General features: G+C 44.8%; 1 protein-coding gene across 1 annotated transcript in view; it reads right to left on the bottom strand.

Annotated features, from left to right (window-relative positions):
* Positions 1-19,674, bottom strand: part of cemip2 (cell migration inducing hyaluronidase 2) — a 114,983-nt gene that overhangs the window by 79,925 nt on the left and 15,384 nt on the right. The window contains exons 2-4 of the mRNA XM_063049026.1: positions 14,103-14,466; positions 6,305-6,445; positions 1,983-2,541 (exon numbers count right to left, since the gene is read on the bottom strand). Coding sequence (XP_062905096.1) covers positions 1,983-2,541; positions 6,305-6,445; positions 14,103-14,451 — 1,049 coding nt within the window. The 5' untranslated portion in view covers positions 14,452-14,466. The remainder of the gene's footprint in view (positions 1-1,982; positions 2,542-6,304; positions 6,446-14,102; positions 14,467-19,674) is intronic.

Raw genomic sequence — 19,674 nt, 5'->3', positions numbered from 1 at the left:
AGGTTTCCTAAAAATTTCTTAAAGTAGCAGGAGAAAAAAAAACACAAGATGCAGAATCAGGAATCAGCAATTTGCTCCCTTCAGCCGGCCCTGCTATTGAACGTCATCAGAGTTTGTCCTACCAGTTGTCCACAGTCCTTGACCCCACTGGAGTCCAAAAGTCTATTGATCTCAGTTTTAAGGTAACTTGTACTCAACTTCTGAGCATCCACAACCTATTGAAGCAAGTTACGAAGATTTACAAACACGGGAACTACCCTTATCCGAGTGAAAATCCTGACCCCTTATTCTGAGACCTTGACCAACTTGAGACATGCCAGCCAGGAAATCACTTGTGGAAGGGGGAATGCTTAACATTCAGATCAAGGATCCTGCGTTATAACCCACTTTAAATGGAGCTCTGGACATTTGTTGAAAAATTGTATTTACAGGCAACTTGCATTCTTTGTGCTGGTTCCATCCATTGTCTCAGGTTGTTGTCTAACATTTTCTTCAGTTTCATCACTACTTAACCATCAAATTGCATTTGACAGTGTTCATGTTAAATTAAAAGCTGGAATTGTGCTCTCTTTCTAAGAAATGCCTTTGTGCATCTCCCCATCTTAGATGCCCTCAGATGTGGCACTTAAATGCCCACTGCTATCACGTCCATGTGAAGATAGACTGCCATAATTAAAAAGGTGACTCACCACCACCTTGTCAAGGGAAGGACAATAAATGCCAGCCTTGCTATCAGAACCCAAAAAAGTGACTAATAAATTTATAAATTTGAATTTCAGATATTAGCCTGAATGCACAACAAGTCACAGCTGGAGCAATGCTGACTGGGAAGATGCAAAATTCACATTCCAAATTGTTCAAACAGGAACAGATTTGGAACAGAGCTGAAGCCAAATGACTTCTTAGACTTAAGGGGAAAACACAGGAAAATAGGAACGGGGAGAACACATGCCCCACAATTCAATATCATGGCTAAATAACCCCAGGTCTCAATTCCTCCTCTGTGTCAGTTCCCCTTAGCCCTCAATTACCCGTTCTTTCAAAGAAAGTGTACCTTTCTCGATTTTAAATATTTCTAGTGTCCACTGTACTCTAAGACAGAAACCCAGAGCTCATCACTATTTGCAAAAAGAACTTCCTATGTAGATTGGTGTTAATGCCAAGCCCATTAACTTGAAACTCTGTCCCCTTGTTTGAGACCCTCCCACTGGCAAAAACATTTCAACATGTACTCTATCATGCCCCCTTAAGATCTCATACGTTTTAATGATGTTACCCCTCATTCTCAAGAATTCTAAAGATTGCAGCCCAACCTATTTAACCTCTCCTGATGAAACATTCCTCTCAACTCAGGCATTAGTCTAGTGAATCTCTTTCAAACTGTCTCTGAAGCTATCATCATCTTTCTTGGGGTAAGGAGACCAAAATCGTACATAGTTCTAAGGTATGCCCTCATCAACACAATGGTAACAACACTTCCCATTTTCTAGACTCTGACATCTTTGCAATAAAGGACAATTAGCTATTTCCCCTCTTAACTTCTTGCTGCCTGCTAACTCTTAGTGACTCTGTATGCCTCTCACCTGTAGTCTCTTCCAATGAGGGGAGAAATTTTAAAAAACGACCAATGCCTTGTTATTAAACCATGTTCCTTACAGTTCGGCCCATCAAGTCTGTTCTGGTTCACCAAGTAATCCCATTCCTCCATTTAGTTCTTGTCACATTCCTGCTGCACTTCTCCCCATATTCTACCACTCAGCTGCACACTAGGGACAAGTTAGAGGCACCACTTAATCTACCACCCTTTGGGATGTGCAGAGGAAACTGGAGCACTCATGTGGTCACAGGGAGGCAGTGTTTCTGCTAGCTGAGCCCTGTACCATTCAGGAAAAAAGACACAAGGTTATTAATAGTGATTGCATTTTCAACACAAATTATTAAAGGCATCCTCTGCAAGAATGAGTAACCCAATTACATCTCACCTGTATCTCAAATCGTGAACGAGTCTACTGCCGAGCAGCTTCTGAATGGAGTATTTCGTCTCCTGAAGGAGATTCTTGGCAGCAGAGTCCCTCACTGCAATGGCGATTATCCTGCCGGAGTCCTGGGACTGCAGCAAGTTTTGGAGCCTTATGCTTTCATTGGCAAAGTCGTGTGTGTCGAACCTGTCTGCCAGCAGCACCTGCCCCGTATCCTGGTCCACCACACGGACGTTCAAACCCCGGGTGGGCGGCCTCTCAACGTACGACCCAAACTCCAGACCAGAGGGCGGCAAGGTCTTGGCCAGCAGTGTCCAGGACGTCTTGGCAGTCCCGTGGAGTTCCAGCGTGCCACCAGCGTCCACCCCCAGGAACTTCTTGCCAAAGCCCGGCACCTCTTCACCCTCATCCGACCGGCCGCGCAGCGTGATGGAGGCTCGAGATTTATAGCGGCACTTCTCTGCTCCGATGTGAAGCGCCCCTCCATCCTTCACCAGGATGTAGTTGCACTTTAAGGAAATGTTTCTGGAACCATCCTTGCTGTCAGCAAAAACCAACACTCCTGTGCAACACAAAAAGAGACGGCTCTAAGAATGCTGACACTGTAAAGGTGTACCAGCCCGATGGATCATAGCTGGCTCCGAGACCAAACAAGGGATGAGGAAGAGTCTCTCCTTGCTCTCATGAGAGACAGAAGCAGGTGATCATCCACCTGCAAAGTCACTCTGCTGTTCAACTAGGAAGGCAACCAATTTAAATCTCACTCCACATATCCCATTTAAGAAACATTTCTCAATCTTCCACCTATCACTGCCCAGCCTCTGTGCTATTCCCAGTCTTCCCTCCTCAACTGCATTCACCTATCACTTGCCAGCTCTTGTTCCACTCCTTCCACTCATTTCTTCATACCAGCCATCTCCCTTCTATTGTTCAGTTCAGATGAAGGTTCTCGACCCGTAGCATCAACTGTCCATTTCCCGCACAGATGCTGCCTGACCCACTGAGATCCTCCAATGTTTTTTTTTGATCCCTTAACCTCAATTTCAAATTTGTCCACTAATTCCCAAGTGACAGCAACATTTGAGACTCAAGGGTAGGGGGAGAAATGATTCCCAATTCCACGGCCCTTTTATGTAGAGATTTGTTGCCAACACCACATACGAGCTGGCCAACTCCAACTTTAAGATTATGCTCTTTGTTGTGCATTGCCCAATCCCTCACTGAAGGAATCTTTCTCTCCCTCTACCCCATCAGATCCTTTGATCATATTAAATATCTCCAGAAGAGCACCATTTAATCTCCCACACCAACCAGTTTAGACCATGGACCTTGATCTGAAATGTGAAATTTTCCAGCTTAAAAAGTAACATCAGACAGAGCTGTGTACTTATAAATTTCTGATTTTAGCACAATTCTTTAAGAGAATTACTAATTACTACTAAATGTGCAGAATCTAAAATGACCTACCGCGTCATTCTTTCTTCTCTCCCTCCCTTTGGGCAGAAGATAGGGAAGTTTGAGAACACGTACTACTGGAGTCACAGAGACTTTCTATACTATTGCTACGAGACTCTTGAATGAACCTCTTTTACAACAAACTTTAACTTTTCATCTCTCAATCTACAGGTAACTCATCATGGCCCTTCTACTTTGTCTACCTGAACTGCACTCTTTCTGTATTTGTAACTGGAAACACTACATTCCTTTTTCCCCCTTTTGTACTACATCAACATATTTATGTTTGGAATGATTTTTCTGGATGGTAGGCAAAACCATAGCTTTCCATTGTATCTCAGTACATTTAACAAGAAATCAATTACAAACTATAAGATGGGTACTAACGATACTTTTATTTTCAGCTGTTATTGATATTATGGACATTTATTTGAATGACCTTAACCTAACTGAGTGGCTTGCTAGAATAGCTCAGGGTCCAGAATCACAAAGTAACATACAGATTTCCTCCTACTTGTTATTTCATAAGATCATAGAATCTAAGATATAGGAGCAGAATTAGGCCATCTGGCCCATCAAGATTGCTCCTCAATTTTACCACGGCTGATCGATTTTCCTCTCAGCCCAAATCTCCCGCCTTCTCCCTGTTTCCCTTCATGCCCTGACCAATCAAGAATCTATCAACTTCTGCCTTAAAAATACCCAATGACATGGCCTCCACAGCCACCTGTGGCAAAGAATTCCACAGATATACCACTCTCTGGGTAAAGTCATTATTTAAAGTCTTGGTGCATGATGGGATTTGAACTCACAGTTCCTGAACATTAGTTCTAGTCTATAGGTTACTTCTCTGGCTACTTAATCACCAAGGCCACTGAGAAGACTACCTGTTTTATGAAGCATGCATTGCCCCTCAGGAAAGCAGCCACCATAATCAAGGATCATTCTTTCAGTCCTGATGATGTGTCTCAACCTGTAATGTCAACTGGCCATTTCCCTCCACAGATGCTGCCTGACCTGTTGAGTTCTTCCAGCAGTTTCTTTGTTCTTCCATTGAGCAGAGGATTTTTTTTTTTTTAGGCATCCGTTAGTCTCGTGAGACCATGGATTTGGGCCTTGGAAGGTTTCCAGGGCACAGCCCTGGGCAAGGTTGTATGGAAGACCAGCAGTTGCCCATGCTGCAATATATGGTGCCATGTATAGAAGACCAGCAGTTGCCCATGATGTTGTCCAAGGGAAGGGCACTAGGGCCGATACAGCTTGGCACCGGTGTCGTCACAGAGCAATGTGTGGTTAAGTGACTTGCTCAAGGACACAACACGTTGCCTCAGCTGAGGCTCGAACTAGTGACCTTCAGATCACTAGACCGACGCCTTAACCACTTGGCCACGCGCCAACTGAGCAGAGGATACAAAAGCTTGAAACCACTACTTCGGACCAGGCTCAAGGACAGCTTCCAACGCACTACTATCAGACACTTGAACAGCCCGCATATATGCTGAAAATTAACTCTTGATCTTCCAATCTACCTCATTGTAGTCCTTGCCTTACTTGTTTAACTGCATTGCTCTTCCTCTATAGCTGCTGCACCATATCTGTATTCTGTTCTGTTACCTCTATCTGCTTATGCATGGCATGACCTGTCCGAATGGCAGGTAAGCATTTCTCACTATATTCATTATACAGTATGCGATCCTAATAGACCAATACCAAGCAGGGTGTGCAGAGGGCAAGGGAAGAGAAACTAGAACAAAAACAAAAGAGTAAAACTAATTGAAAAGACAAAGTTGAAACACAAGGCCAACAGAAGTAAACACAGAGCTACTCCGAGGGGATACAGTTTTAAGGTGATTGGAGGAAGGTATGGGTGCTGTCAGAGGCAAGGTTTGTTTCAAACAGAGTGGTGAATGCATGTAACACCCTGCCAGGGGCTGCAGTAGAAGCAGATACAGTAGGGACATTAAAGAACATAGACCAAGAATGCCTGCAGACACTGGAAATCCAGAGCAACGCACACACAAGCAAAATGCTGGAGGAACTCAGCATGTCAGGCAGCATCTTTGGAAAGGAATAAACAGTCGATGTTTTGGGCCGAGACCCTTCTTCAGGATTCTGAAGATGGCAACTGTTCATTCATTTCCACTGATGCTGCCTGACCTGCTGAGTTCCTCCAGCATCTTGTGTGGGACATTCAAGAAACTCTTAGATAAGCACGTGGATGATAAATGGAGGGCCATGACCGGTTAGCTTGATCTTAGGATAGGTTATAAGGTTGGCACAGTATTGTGGGCCAAAGGGCCAGCTATGTGCTATAATGTTCTATGCTCAGTTTTAGGTTGGTGGTGGGGATAGAGGTGAGTGGAGGAGGTGGGAAGCAAGGATGGCTCAGGGATAGATGAAGGCCTTAGTAGTTGTATACTCACCACTGAACCAGGGAGGTTGGAAGTACTTATAAAGGAAACAGAAAACCTACAGCACAATACAGGCCCTTCGGCTCACAAAGCTGTGCCGAACATGTCCTTACCTGAGAAATTACCTAGGGTTACCCATAGCCCTCTATTTTCCTGAGCTCCATATACCTATCCAGCTGTCTCTTCAAAGACCCTATTGTATCCGCCTCCACCTCCGTTGCCGGCAACCCATTCCACGCACTCACCACTCTCTGCGTAAAAAAAAACAACTTACCCCTGACATCTCCCCTGTACCTACTTCCAAGCACCTCAAAACTGTGCCCTCTTGTGCTAGCCATTTCAGCCCTGGGAAAAAGCCTCCATCTATCCACACAATCAATGCCTCTCATCATCTTGTACTTTACAGGGTTAATCACAAAATTCCAGGAATAGACTCGAACAATGCAATTGCCATCTCACCTCCTTGTTGAATGACGATGGAGTGAAGTGTAGCTGATGAAACCAGTCTAAACCGATCGCCCTTCCCGATGACAACTCGCCTCTCTTCATTATGACCTGGGTCCCAGTTTGTAAATCCCAGCTGATGATCGGGACAGTTCTCTGAAACATTGCAGCAAATAATCCACATCAGTCACCAGCCGCTGGAGAGTTCTCTCTGCCCAGACAGCACGACTCCAGGTTTCAGCATCTTAAGCACTTTTTCCTTTTGATAAAACTGTGACAGGTTACAGAGTGAACAAGGGGAAATTGCTTCAAATTAGCAGGAGGACCATAGACTGAAAGCACTGGTTGGTGAAAGAGCCAGAGGAGGCATTACTTTTATTTAAAGTGGTGAGGGGTTATGATCTGGAAACGTGCTTGGTGAAAGGGTGGCGACAGGAGCACTTAGAGGGGGAAATTGGATAATTAGCCAAAAAGGAATAAATTACCGACCTGTGGGAAAGAGTTGGGTCTCATTCCAAAGAGCTGTCAGAGACACAAGGGGCCAAATGGCCTCCTTTTCTGCTCCGGGCTTCACTAGTTCGGGAAAGGGTCGTGTTATTATCATAATGCCACTAGAGGCCATGCAGGCCATCGTCTTCATACTATACCTCTCAACCCACAACCCGGTATTCTTCCAGGTAGGGTTTCTGCTCATTCCGAACGCTCACTTCCCCTTGCATTCCAAAGCCCTTCCTCAATACCCCAAGAATCCACCATCTTAAAAATGCCCCCAGTGACTGAGATTCTGATTTATCCAATACTCTCAGTACTCCAACAGAGTAAGCAGCAAAGGAGGCTAATCAGCCCATCAATACCAGGCTAGTTCTTTCAAAGAGCACTCCAGTGTTCCCATTCCTCCCCATTCCCAATAACGCTATTTATCCTGCTCCCTTTTGAATGCTCACAATGCATCTGCTTGATGGGCAGCAATTCCCAAACTGAGAAACCAAAACTTAGTCCCTGCATTTTATTAAGTTTCTGATAGTTACTTGAGTGATTTAGAGATGTAGGGGCAAAACCACAAAATACATTCATTCTCCAAGGATAGTGACTAGTTTTGGCTGGGGAAGCAGAATTGGAAACAAGGTTAGGGGCTGGTCACCTACTTTAGAGTCCTATCCCCACTTTCTCCCCACATCAAGAAACATCACCAACTCCTTCTTGACTGTTTCACGAAAAGAGAAAAAGATTAGCTTTATTTGTCACATATACATCAAAACATACAGTGAAATGTACTGGTTATAGCAAACTAAATCAGCTGTGATTGTGCTGAGGCAGCCCACAAATATCACCAACAACCCACTAACCATAATCATGTGTCTTTGGAATGTGGAAGGAAACTGGAGCAACCAGAGGAAACGCACGCGGTGACAGAGAGAACATTCAAACTTCTTACAGGCAGTGACGGGAGTCGAACCCCGATCGATCATTGCTGGTGTGTAGAATGACTACACTGACCGCTGCTTCCTGAAGTAGGGACTTCCACATGTTCACCAGGGTGAAGAAATTCCCTGTCTCAGCTCCAAAAGGAATGCTGTGTATCCCGAGTCCACGGTCCTGGTTCTGAACGCTAGCCATTGGGAGTATCCTCCCTATAGCTCGTCTGTCAAATCCCATTAGAATTTTGTCGGTTTCTTAAGACGTCCCACTCATTTTTCTAAGAACTGCACACAAAATCTTCAAACTCTGAAAGGACACGGGGCCTTGCCAAACATTGTGGGCATGCTATGCTAACACTGGAACGTGTGTGACACTTGCAGGCTGTCCTCAGAGAATCCTTGAGGCTGTGCTGGTTGCCAACATGAACGATGCCTTGCTTTCGATGTACACATGTTAAGTAAGTGATTCTGTGACGGCATGCTTCCCTTCATCAGAGAGGACAAAAGTCAGCAAGTCACATTGCAGCTCTAAAATTTTAGTTAAGTGACGTTCGGAATAACATGGAGGCTTTGAAAAGGGTGGATATGTTCAGCAGGATGTTGCCTGGATTGAAGGGTATTAACTATAACAAGTGATTCAGCAAACCTGGCTTATTTTCTCACACACATCGGCAGATGAAAGGCGATCACAGAAGTATATAAAATTATAAAAGGCATAGGTATGATACAGTGTCTTGAAAAAGTATTCAGCCCCCACAACCATTTTCACATCTTACTGTTTCATTTTCTAAGTTTAAAATATATTGAAATAGGATTTTTGAGCTAATCTACAAAACATTATGCATCATGTCAAATCAAAAGAAAAATTCCAGAACTTGACAACTAATAATTAAAAACCAAAATTGAGAATAAAAAATGATTCATCCCCTTTGTAATTACTATGCTAACTTTCCTCATGTGCAATATTGCATACTACCTTACCAACTCACCCAATTTGTTCATGTAGAAACCTGTTTTCAATGACTTCATAAGAATAAATAGCCCCTCTTTCCGTCAGGTCCAATCTCTGGCAAGATTTCAAGATTGCTGTCTACTGTCACTCCCCAACTAACCAGGCACAACTTGAGCAATTTTGCAGGGAGGAATGGGAAATCTTGCTCCATCATGTTGTTCAAAGCTAATATCCAAAATGACTTCTGGCGGTTATAGCTGCAGGAGGTGATTCAACTGAGCAAAGAGGGATGAATACTTTTGAACTGCTGACATTTCAGTTTTTTTAAACTTTCAGTTTTTCATGCTTTACAATCTTCCTTTTTTTTGGGGGGGGGGTCTACTGTGAAAAAGGTGCATGTGAATTCACAAATAAAAGTTCTCAGTTAAATTGATCAAGATCCTTGGTTGTAATACTCAGTGGGTCGGGGACTGAATACTTTTACAAGGCACTGAATGTGGTATTTCCCCCCCCCCCCACCCCCAGAGAAGAGATGTCAAATACTATAGAGCACAGGTTTAACACAAGAGAGTGAAAGTTTATCAGGAATTTGCCTTCCCCCTTCCCCTTCCCAGAGTGTGTGACATGTTGCAGGGGAGGCAGCAGAAGCAGATAAATTGGCTAAGTTTAAGAGGTGTTGAAACGTACACATGAAGAGACCGGAAATAGAGAGATACAGGATGACTTTTTCCCCGGGTGGTCATGTAAAATACTGATGAACGTGGGCTTAAGGGGAGAGGGGATATTTAAAAAGGAGTTTCATGAGGCAACTTTTTTTTTGAAAGAGAGAGAGGAAGGGGTCTGAAACACACTGTCAAGTGAAGTGTTGGAAGCAGAACACAGCAGGGCAGGCAGCATCCATGGAGGCAAAGGAATGATCAGAGCTTTGGGATGAGACCCTGCATCAGGACAGAAAGTGGAGAAGGAAGATAGCCAGCATAAAGTGAAAGGGGGGAATGGGACAGAGATTGCTAGGTGATAGGAGCTGGTGTAGAAGGGGGTGGTGGATAGCAAGTGGAAATAGGTAAGGAAAGAAAAAAAAATGGGCAGGTGGAGCCAGATAAAGGGAGGGAAGGGGGAAAAGTATAGAAAGTGAGGATAAGAGAAACCAGATATAGGAGGGATGATAGACAGATGAAAGGAGATGGGGAGGTAACAGATGTAGTTTGTATGGATTTCAGTAAGGCCTTGATAATGTTCTGCATGGTAGACTGCTGTGGAAAGTTAGATCACATGGGATCTGGGCAAAGCTGGCTGGTTGGATACACAATTAGCTTAACTGTAGAAAGATGGTGATGATGGGAGGCTTTTTCTAGACTGGAAGCCTACAAATAACAGTGTTCCCCATGGGTCAGTACCAGGCCCATTGGTAGGTGTCTTCTAGATCAATGATTTGGAGGAGAATTTACAGATCTTGATCTGCTGGGCCAAGGAATGGCAAATGGAGTTTAATTTGGCTGAGTGAGGTGTTGCATTCTGGGAGGACAAATGAGGGTAGGGCTTTTACAGTGGGGAGTATGGTGGAACAGAGCACAAGGTTCCTTGGTGTCATTGGTAGACATGATGTGTAATGAGGTTTTGGCGCACAGGGCACTAAGTATAGAAGCTGAAATGCTATGCTGCAGATGTACAAGATGATGCTGAAGTCCCATTTGGGATACCGTATTCAGTTTTGGTCACTTTGCAAAAGGAAGGATACCATTAAGCTGGAAAGATTTCAAAGGGGATTTATGAGGATGTTGCTGAACTCGAGGCACTTCGTTATGCAGAGAGCTTAAGCATATTGGCACTTCTTCACTGGAGCAAAGGAGAATGGAGGGTGATCTTAAAGTTATACAAATCATGAGAGGCTGGCAAAGGGTGAATACAGCCTTTATCCCAGTCTTGGGAATCAAGAATGAGAGAAAATAGGTTTAGATGAGAGGAGAGAGGTTTAAAAAAAACTTGGAGCAACTTTTTTCACCCAGACAGTTGTCTATATGGACAGAGGAAGTGGTTGGGGCAGGTACAATAACAACATTTAAAGGGCACTTGGACAAGTACATGGATAGAAAAGGTTTGAGGAGAACATGGTCAAATGGGACTAGTCAAGATGGGAATCTAGGTTGGCATGGTCCAATTGGGCCAAAGTGCTGTTTCCATGCTGTGTGTTCCCAAAATATAGGCTAATTCCAATGAAAGTGCTAATAAAAATTACCTTGAAGACAATAAACTGCAAACTAAGAGGTATTTCATCACAAAAATGTTATTGCTACTTGAGGGAGCCTGAGTATTAGCACAAAGAGATTCCACAGCGTGAAGAGGCCCAATAAAAAAAGAAAGCAGAGGGTAGTAGTAGAAGGAAAGTATTCTGCCTGGAGGTCAGTGACTAGTGGAGTGCCGCGAGGATCTGTCCTGGGACCCCTGCTCTTCGTGATTTTTATAAATGACCTGGATGAAGAGGCGGAAGGATGGGTGAGTAAGTTTGCAGATGACACGAAGATTAGAGGAGTTGTGGATGGAGCTGTAGGTTGTCGAAGGTTACAAGAGGATATAGGCAGGATGCAGAGTTGGGCAGAAAAATGGCAGATGGAGTTCAATCCGAGTAAGTGTGAGGTGATACATACTACAGCACAGTACAGGCCCTTTGGCCCTTGATGTTGTGCCGACCCATATATTCCTAAAAAAAAAGTACTAAACCCACACTACCCCATAACCCTCTATTTTTCTTTCATCCATGTGCCTGTCCAAGAGGTTCTTAAATACCCCTAATGTTTTAGACTCCACCACCATCCCTGGCAAGTCATTCCAGGAACCCACAGCCCTCTGTGTAAAAAACTTACCCCTGATGTCTCCCCTAAACTTCCTTCCCTTAACTTTGTACATATGCCCTGAGAAATAGGTACTGGCTATCCACCCTATCTATGCCTCTCATAATCTTGTAGACCTCTATCAAGTCCCCTCTCATCCTTCTACACTCCAAAGAGAAAAGTCCCAGCTCTGCTCACCTTGCCTCATAAGACTTAGTTTTCCAATCCAGGCAACATCCTGGTAAATCTTCTCTGCACCCTCTCCATAGCTTCCACATCCTTCCTATGATGAGGTGACCAGAACTGAACACCATACTCTAAGCGTGGTCTTACCAAAGATTTGTAGAGTTGCAACATGACCTCTCTACTCTTGAACTCAGTCCCCCTATTAATGAAGCCTAGCATCCCATAGGCCTTCTTAACTATCCTATCAACCCGTGCAGCGACCTTGAGGGATGTATGGATTTGAACCCCAAGGTCCCTCTGTTCATCCACACTCTTAAGTAACTGACGATTAACCCTGTACTCAGCCTTCTGGTTTGTCTTTCCAAAATGCATCACCTCACACTTATCCAGATTGAACTCCATTTGTCATTTTTCTGCCCAACTCTGCATCCAGTCTATATCCTCTTGTAACCTTCGACAACCTACAGCTCCATCCACAACTCCTCCAATCTTCGTATCACCCGCAAACTTACTCACCCATCCTTCCGCCTCTTCATCCAGGTCATTTATAAAAATCACAAAGAGCAGGGGTCCCAGGACAAATCCTTGCGGCACTCCACTAGTCACCGACCTCCAGGCAGAATACTTTCCTTCCACTACTACCCTCTGCTTTCTTCCTTTAAGCCAATTTTTTATCCAAACAGCCAAGGTTCCACTGATCCCATGCCTCATGACTTTCTGGATGAGTCTCTCGTGGGCGACCTTGTCAAATGCCTTGCTAAAATCCATGTAGACCACATCTACCGCCCTACCCTCATCAATTTCTTTTGTTACCTCTTCAGAAAACTCAATTAGGCTCGTGAGGCACAACCTTCCCTTCACAAAGCCATGTTGACCATCCTTGGGTAGACTGTACTTCTCCAAATGCTTGTTGATCCTATCCTTAAGAATCCTTTCCAATAGTTTGCAGACCACCAACGTAAGACTCACTGGTCTATAGTTTCCAGGATTCTCCCTATTACCTTTTTTTTAAACAAGGGAACTACATTTGCCATTCTCCAATCCTCCAGCACCTCCCCTGCAGCCAAAGAGGATTCAAAGATCATTGCTTCTGCTCCAGCAATCTCTTCTCTCACTTCCCGCAGCAACCTGGGGTATATCATGTCCGGCCCTGGGGACTTATCAATCTTGATGTTTTTAACAAGATCCAACACTTCTTCTTCCTTAATCTCCACATTGTCCAGGACACAGGCCTGTTCTATTTCGACCTCACCCTGATCAAGGTCCTTTTCACTTGTGAATACTAAAGCCAAGTATTCATTTAGGACATCCCCAACCTCCTCCGCCTCCGGGCACATGTTGCTTTCTTTATCCTTTAGCGGCCCCACCTTCATTCTTGTCATCCTTCTGTTCTTCACATATGCATAGAAGGCCTTGGGGTTCTCCTTAATCCCACATGCCAAGGACTTCTCATGTCCCCTTTGAGCTCTCTTAAGTCCTTCCTTAAGCTCCTTCCTGGCTACCCTATATTTCTCATAAGCCCCTCCTGCTTCCTGCTTCCTATATCTAACATATTCTTCTTTCTTCCTCTTGATGAGTTGCCTCACATGTTTCGTCAGCCACAGTTCCCTTTTCCTACCATTTTTTCCTTGTCTCAGTGGGACAAACCTATCCTGAACCCAGCACAAGTGGTCCCCAAACTTCCTCCACATGACTTCTGTGCTTTCAGCCTTGAACATCTGTTTCCAACTTACTCTCGCTAGTTCCTGCCTCATCCCTTCATAGTTAGCTCTTCCCCAGTTAAGCACTTTCCCATTTTGTCTGTTTTTATCCTTTTCCATAGCTATGCTGAAGCTAAGGGAGTTGTGGTCACTCTCACCAAAATGCTCCCCCGCCAAGAGGTCTGCCACCTGACCAGGTTCATTACCCAGAACTAGATCCAGTATGGCCTCTCCTCTCGTCGGCCAGTCCACATACTGTGTCAGGAATCCTCCTTGAACACACCTGACAAATTCAGCCCCATCTATCCCCCTTTCAGTCAGGAGGTGTCAGTTAATATGAGGGAAGTTGAAATCACCCATAACTACAACCCTGTATTTCCTGCACCATTCTAAAATCTGCCTGCTTATCTGTTCCTCGGTGTCCCGAGGGCTATTTGGGGGCCTATAGACTACTCCCAGCACAATGATTGATCCCTTCCTATTGTGCAGAGTGGGAGTGCAGGGAGTGCAGAGGACACTCCCTCTGCAGCGTCCTCCCTTTCTACAGCTGTGATACAATCCCTGACCAGTAATGCTACTCCCCCACCTTTTCTACTGTGCTGTAGTTGTCTAGCGTCTAGTGTCCAGTGTCTAATAAAAAGTCATACATCCAAACATAACACCTACGGGCCAGAGCCTACTCAGTAAAACAACACCCCACGTGGATTGCATCCTTGACTTGTCACTTACCATCGCGCTCAGGACCCGGGTTGGTGCCAAATACAACAGCCAACACAATAAAAAATACTCCAAGACAGACGCCAACACACACAAAACTGTTCTTCACTTGCTTCCTCCTCCTCCTCTTCGCTGCCTCAGACTCTTGCCACTGCTCGCCTCCTCTGGCGACGAAGGTGGCTTGGTTCTCTGCCTTGGAGAAAGACCACTGCACAGAGGGGCTGCTCACAGCAGGCGCGGGAGGTGGCCGGACAGGCATCACTCGGCCGGGGATGTAACCAGTCGAGTTATGGCAAGGCCTCCCATTGGGAGTTGGGGGGTAAGGCGGGGAGAGGCGGGGCAGGTTCCAGTCCTCTTGCATGCTGACACCTAGAGGCTAAAATAGAACACACAGTTAGGCTGCAACCTTACGAGCAAAATCTCTAACAAGAGAAAATCTGCAGGTACTGGAAATGCAAGCGACACACACAAAATGATGGAGGAACTCAGCAGGCCAGGCAGCAGCTATGGAAAAGAGCACAGTCAACGTTTCTGGCCGAAACATCAACTGTACTCTTTCCCATAGATGCTGCCTGGCCTGCTGAGTTCCTCCAGCATCTTGTGTATGTTGAGCAAAATCTCTCCCTTTCTGCCATCACTTACTTACAGAGCAGACTACACCCTGAGGCTACAATCTTAATTGAGTTTCCGCACTCTGTTTTACTGCACTTCTTTCATCCTGTACTGAATGGATTAGGCCACCCTTTCAGAGTGTCTCTCAACAAAGCACCACACAAAAGCAGGCTGTGAACAATAAGGGGCTTTGTACTGGTTGTGCCCCTGTGCTGCGGTTTTGAAATAACAGAGTTAGCTATTCCACTAAAAGAAAGGGCTTCCAACTTAGCAGGGAGCCCTTCAGAGCAAAAACCCCACCAAGTCTGGTCTGCTTATTAACAGGTGTGTAATGATCCAAGGAAGCATTACCTTGACACTCAGTGAGTATCTTTACTGGGGACTGCCAGCATGCCTAAAGGTAATCTGATTCAACTATCCTTGAAAAGGAACTATACAACTTACACCATCCACTCGAGTTCTTCCAGGGAATGAAACAAAACACTAAATCCTGTGCTGTGAAATCAAAAGAAATAAATGGAGAGACTTCCTCACATATAGTACGTTTCACAACCTCTGTGTGTCTCACAATTCCTCACAGCCAAACAGCATGAAGTTCTCACAATTCCTCACAGCCAAACAGCATGAAGTTAACACTGTAATGTGGCCTGCCAGGTGCTCATGGATAAGTGAACCTCCTGCATCAAGGCAGTGTTTTGGGATCCTCCACCTCACAGGGCTGAATGGTCCACCACTTAGAGGAGGGCTGCACCTCCAACAGGGCATACTCCCTGGGGCACTGTCATGGAATGGGTCCTGTAACAAGAACCGTCAGACTCTGGGGTGAATGTCCTACTCCTGATCCATGGCTGACACTGCTAAGCTGGATCATCAGAATCGCTGCACAGCAGTGCCTCTAACTTAAAAGTTCGCAAAGTTTCAGCATGACACCTAAACCCTGACAAACTTCTATGGATGTGTGGGGGAGTGTTTATTGACTGGTTGCATCATGGCCTGGTATGGAAACACCAATGCCCTTGAATGGAGTGGATATGGCCAGTCCATCATGGGTAAGGCCCTCCTTACCATTGAACACATCTACATGGAGTGCTGTCACAGGAAAGCAGCATCCATCAGCAAGGACCCCATCACCCAGGCCATGCTCACTTCTCACTGCTGTCATTAGGAAGGTGGGACAGGATCCTCAGGACCCACACAACCAGGTGCAGAACAGTTATTACCCCTCAGCCATCAGACTCTTGACCAAAAGCGATCACTCAACTCCTCACTGAACTGTTCCCTATGGACTCACTTTTAAAGACTCTTGATCTCGTGTTCCCAATATTTATTACTATTTTTTTCTTCCATATTTGCATTTTGTTGTCCTTTGCATATTGGCTGTTTGTCTGTCCTGTTGGGTGTGGTCTTTCATTGAAGATTGAAGAACGTGAGGTGAAATAAGACACTCTGGTGGCAGTAAGACTGGAGACTATACAACAGGTTAAACATGCTACTCTAATCAGCCTGATCCTGCTTTTTTGAAAAAAAGCACATCTATTTTTAAATCTTTTGGAACAGCAAGGTTATTTTTGGATATGGGTCAATGATTTCTGCTCACCTATAAGCATCTGAGATCTGGACCAACTCAAGGCACAAGAGAGATACCACAACTCTGTCACTGCCAAATCCTCCAAATTTAGGACACATAATTGAAGAGAGATGTCCTTTGCCCGGTTAACCCAACACTGACCCCAGTTGCTCTCAGTCACCTACAGTGACCTGTCCATCAGCAGATTTCTAAAAACTGACACACTATTCGAACTCATCACAGAACAGACTACCAGGCAAGCAAAGGAAAGGATGTGATCAAAGCAAGCCATGTGGAAGAAACTTACCCTCAATCCCAAGGGTACCTAGGAAGAACAAAGGAATCAGTAGGAATGGGGAGTTACGTGGGTGTTTAAGACAGAAGATCAGTTGTCAACCTATTGATTGAGACAACAGTGCAAGGCCTACTCTGGCTTTTATTTTATATCTTATACACTATGTATAAATAATTCTTCCCACATGAACTTGCCATTTTTTTTAAGGGAAAGTTGACCATTTCAATATGTGCAGTTAAATTCATTCAAGGGTTTGACGACGGATGAACAGGGCTCAAGGCACCTGCATTTCCTCCATTACCTGAACGTCTGCATCACCCCATCTTCCTGCCTCCCCAACAGTGACAGAGCTCCTCTTGTCCTTGCCTACCACCCCATGAGCCTCTGCATCCAACATATCATCCTTCGCAACTTCCAGCATCTCCAAAGAAATCCTACCACCGAGCACATCTCCATCTCTGCCTCTCCCTCTCTCTGTGATTCCCTTGTCCATTCGTCCCAGCAAGTGGCCAAAGTGCTACACCTGCCCATCCACTTTCACTTTCAATTCCATTCAGGACCCAAGACAGTCCTTCTGGGTGAGGCAACACTTCACCTGCAGATCTGCTGGGGTCACCTATTGTATCTAGTGCTCCCAACGTGACCACCTCTACATTAGTGAGCCCATCGTAAGTCAGGGGACCACTTCGTTGCGCACGACCGCTTCATCCACCAAAAGCAGAACTTCCCGGTGGCCATATACTTTAATTCCAATTCCCATTCCAACATGTTGCTCCACAGCCTCCTCTAGTGCCAATACGAGGCCACCCTTAGGGTGGAGGAGCAACACCTTATATTCCGTCTGGGTAGTCTCCAACCTGATGGCATGAATATAGATTTCTCCATCTGGTTTTTAAAAAAAAAATTCCCTCCCCCTTCCCTCTTCTTCCATTCTTCTCTATGGCCTCTTGCCTCTTCTCAAATGCCTGTCACTTCCCACTGGATACACTCCTCCTATGGTCCATTCTCCTCCCCTATAGATTCCTTCCCATCCAGCCCTTTAGCTTTCCCCACCCACCTGGCTTCACCTATTACCTTCTAGCTCGCCTCCTTCCCCTCCCCCCACCTTTTTATTCTGACATCTTCCCCCTTCTTTTCCAAACCTAAAGGAGGTCTTGGCCCAAAATATTGATAGTTTATTCATTTTGATAGTTACTGCCTGACCCGAGTGCCTCCTGGATTTCTGTATGTGTTGCTTTGTGTTTCCAGCCTCTGCAGACTTTCTAGTGTACGCAAAGTATTGTACATTCAGGACATTATTTTCTGAGAAACTTTGACATTTCTGCTGTTTTACTCCACAGCTGCGAAGTTTATCTTATCAGTGGTCTCAGAAACCACAAAAAGCAAGAGGGGCCATCCTCAACCCCACAGTCTGCCCAGGAATACAGACTTCGTCATGTCTCCCTGTTGTGTTCCCTCTATTCTCGTAGTCAGAAAGCACAGAAACAGGCCCTTGGGCTCAACTTGTCCATGCTGCCCAAAGTCCCGGTCTCACCTCAGCCCATTTACCCGTGTTTGGCTCATGTCCCTTGAACGCTTTTCTGTGTACTCGTCTAACATTGTAGCAGTACCTGCCTCTGCAGCTTCCTCTGCTCAGTTTATTTTGAAGTACTAGTCAAAATGAAGTTTTGAACAAGACTTGCCTTCCTGAAGGAGCATCAACAATCCTATCACTTACACACTTAAGAATATAAGCCCAGAACTCTTGACAGGATTTTTATTTATGCCTGTACTATATTCTGCAACAAAACAACAAATTTCACAACATAAGGCATGAGGAATTGATGGAAGTAAGAGGAGGAGCAAGAAATTAACTGGCTAGGTGTGCACTTCTCTAGAGCAACAAGACTGATTAGATGCAGTACATGTGCTTAAATCTACCAGCCTCTCCTAGTCCAAATCAAAGCCAAAGCCCTCTTAGAAAACCCTGGGGCGAGTACTCTTGATACACCTGACTCAATACATTATTGTTGATCTTGGCTGGAGGTGCCCACCAGCTGCAGGAAGATCAAGTGTCAGGAAACCCAGAATCCACACAGAAGTTTGCTCTGCTAGTGAGACGTGCCGGCTCTAGACTCCAAGATAAAGGTCAAGCTATTATGCAGACACTTGTTGACAGAGATCCCCCAGTATCCCATAAGGTCAGCAAGGCCTAGTTCCTCAAGGGGTGGAGAGGAAAGAGCAGATGATGAAAGAACACTTCATAGCAATTCAACACAACTGAAATGATCTCACGCATATTACGCTCACTTTTACAGTAAGGGTCACACACATCTCTTGACTGAAAGTCTATTGGATGGGAAAGGAAACAAGACACAAAAATTGGGCGTTCAGGAGTAAGGGAACCAGCAATGCCGATGCACAATTCGTAAAGTGATGACAGAGGTTATCAGGGACAATAAAATATAAAAAAAAGGGCACTTGATTTGCTCATACAGGTATCAAATCAACAGGAACAGAACAGTACTGACAAACAGTCCTGGATCTTAAAGTATCGACTCCGCTTCTCTTTCCACCAACACTGTATTTTCTGTCATAATTCTAAAAACAGTCTAGTTAAACAGCACTTGAAACACAAACTACATTTCTAGTCTCTGCACTGTGGAATAAAACATGAAAGCACCAAACTGTTTTTCAACAATTTTCTCCACATCTAGCACAGATGTATACGACTCAAAGATTAACTCATTTCCTTCTCTCCTCAGATGCTGAAAAGGCTGCAACTGTCCAGAAATTTTTATTTCAGATTTCTGGAAGTTGCAACCCACTTCTTTTGTCGAAGTATAAACACTCATTTTCCACAGAACAGGACCCTTACAATCAGACTTAAATGAGCAATGTTTTTTTTAAACTTTGGAGGAAGTGATTCATCACACATGCTGAAATCAGCATGTCCAACCACAAAAAATGGAATTGTGAGATAATGAGTAGGAACTAACTCATCAGCTTGTGATCAAAATCTTAAGATCCTTTCTAGCAAGGTGAGAACACGAAGCCAGTCATTCAACTGCAACTATGTGCCTTGGTTCTCCAACCCTCAGTACAAAGTGGCATCTCCCTCAAATTGGCCA

Source organism: Mobula hypostoma, chromosome 5 (assembly GCF_963921235.1).
Source record: "Mobula hypostoma chromosome 5, sMobHyp1.1, whole genome shotgun sequence".
Lineage (NCBI taxonomy): Eukaryota > Metazoa > Chordata > Chondrichthyes > Myliobatiformes > Myliobatidae > Mobula > Mobula hypostoma.
This window is presented reverse-complemented; position numbering and strand designations above follow the sequence as displayed.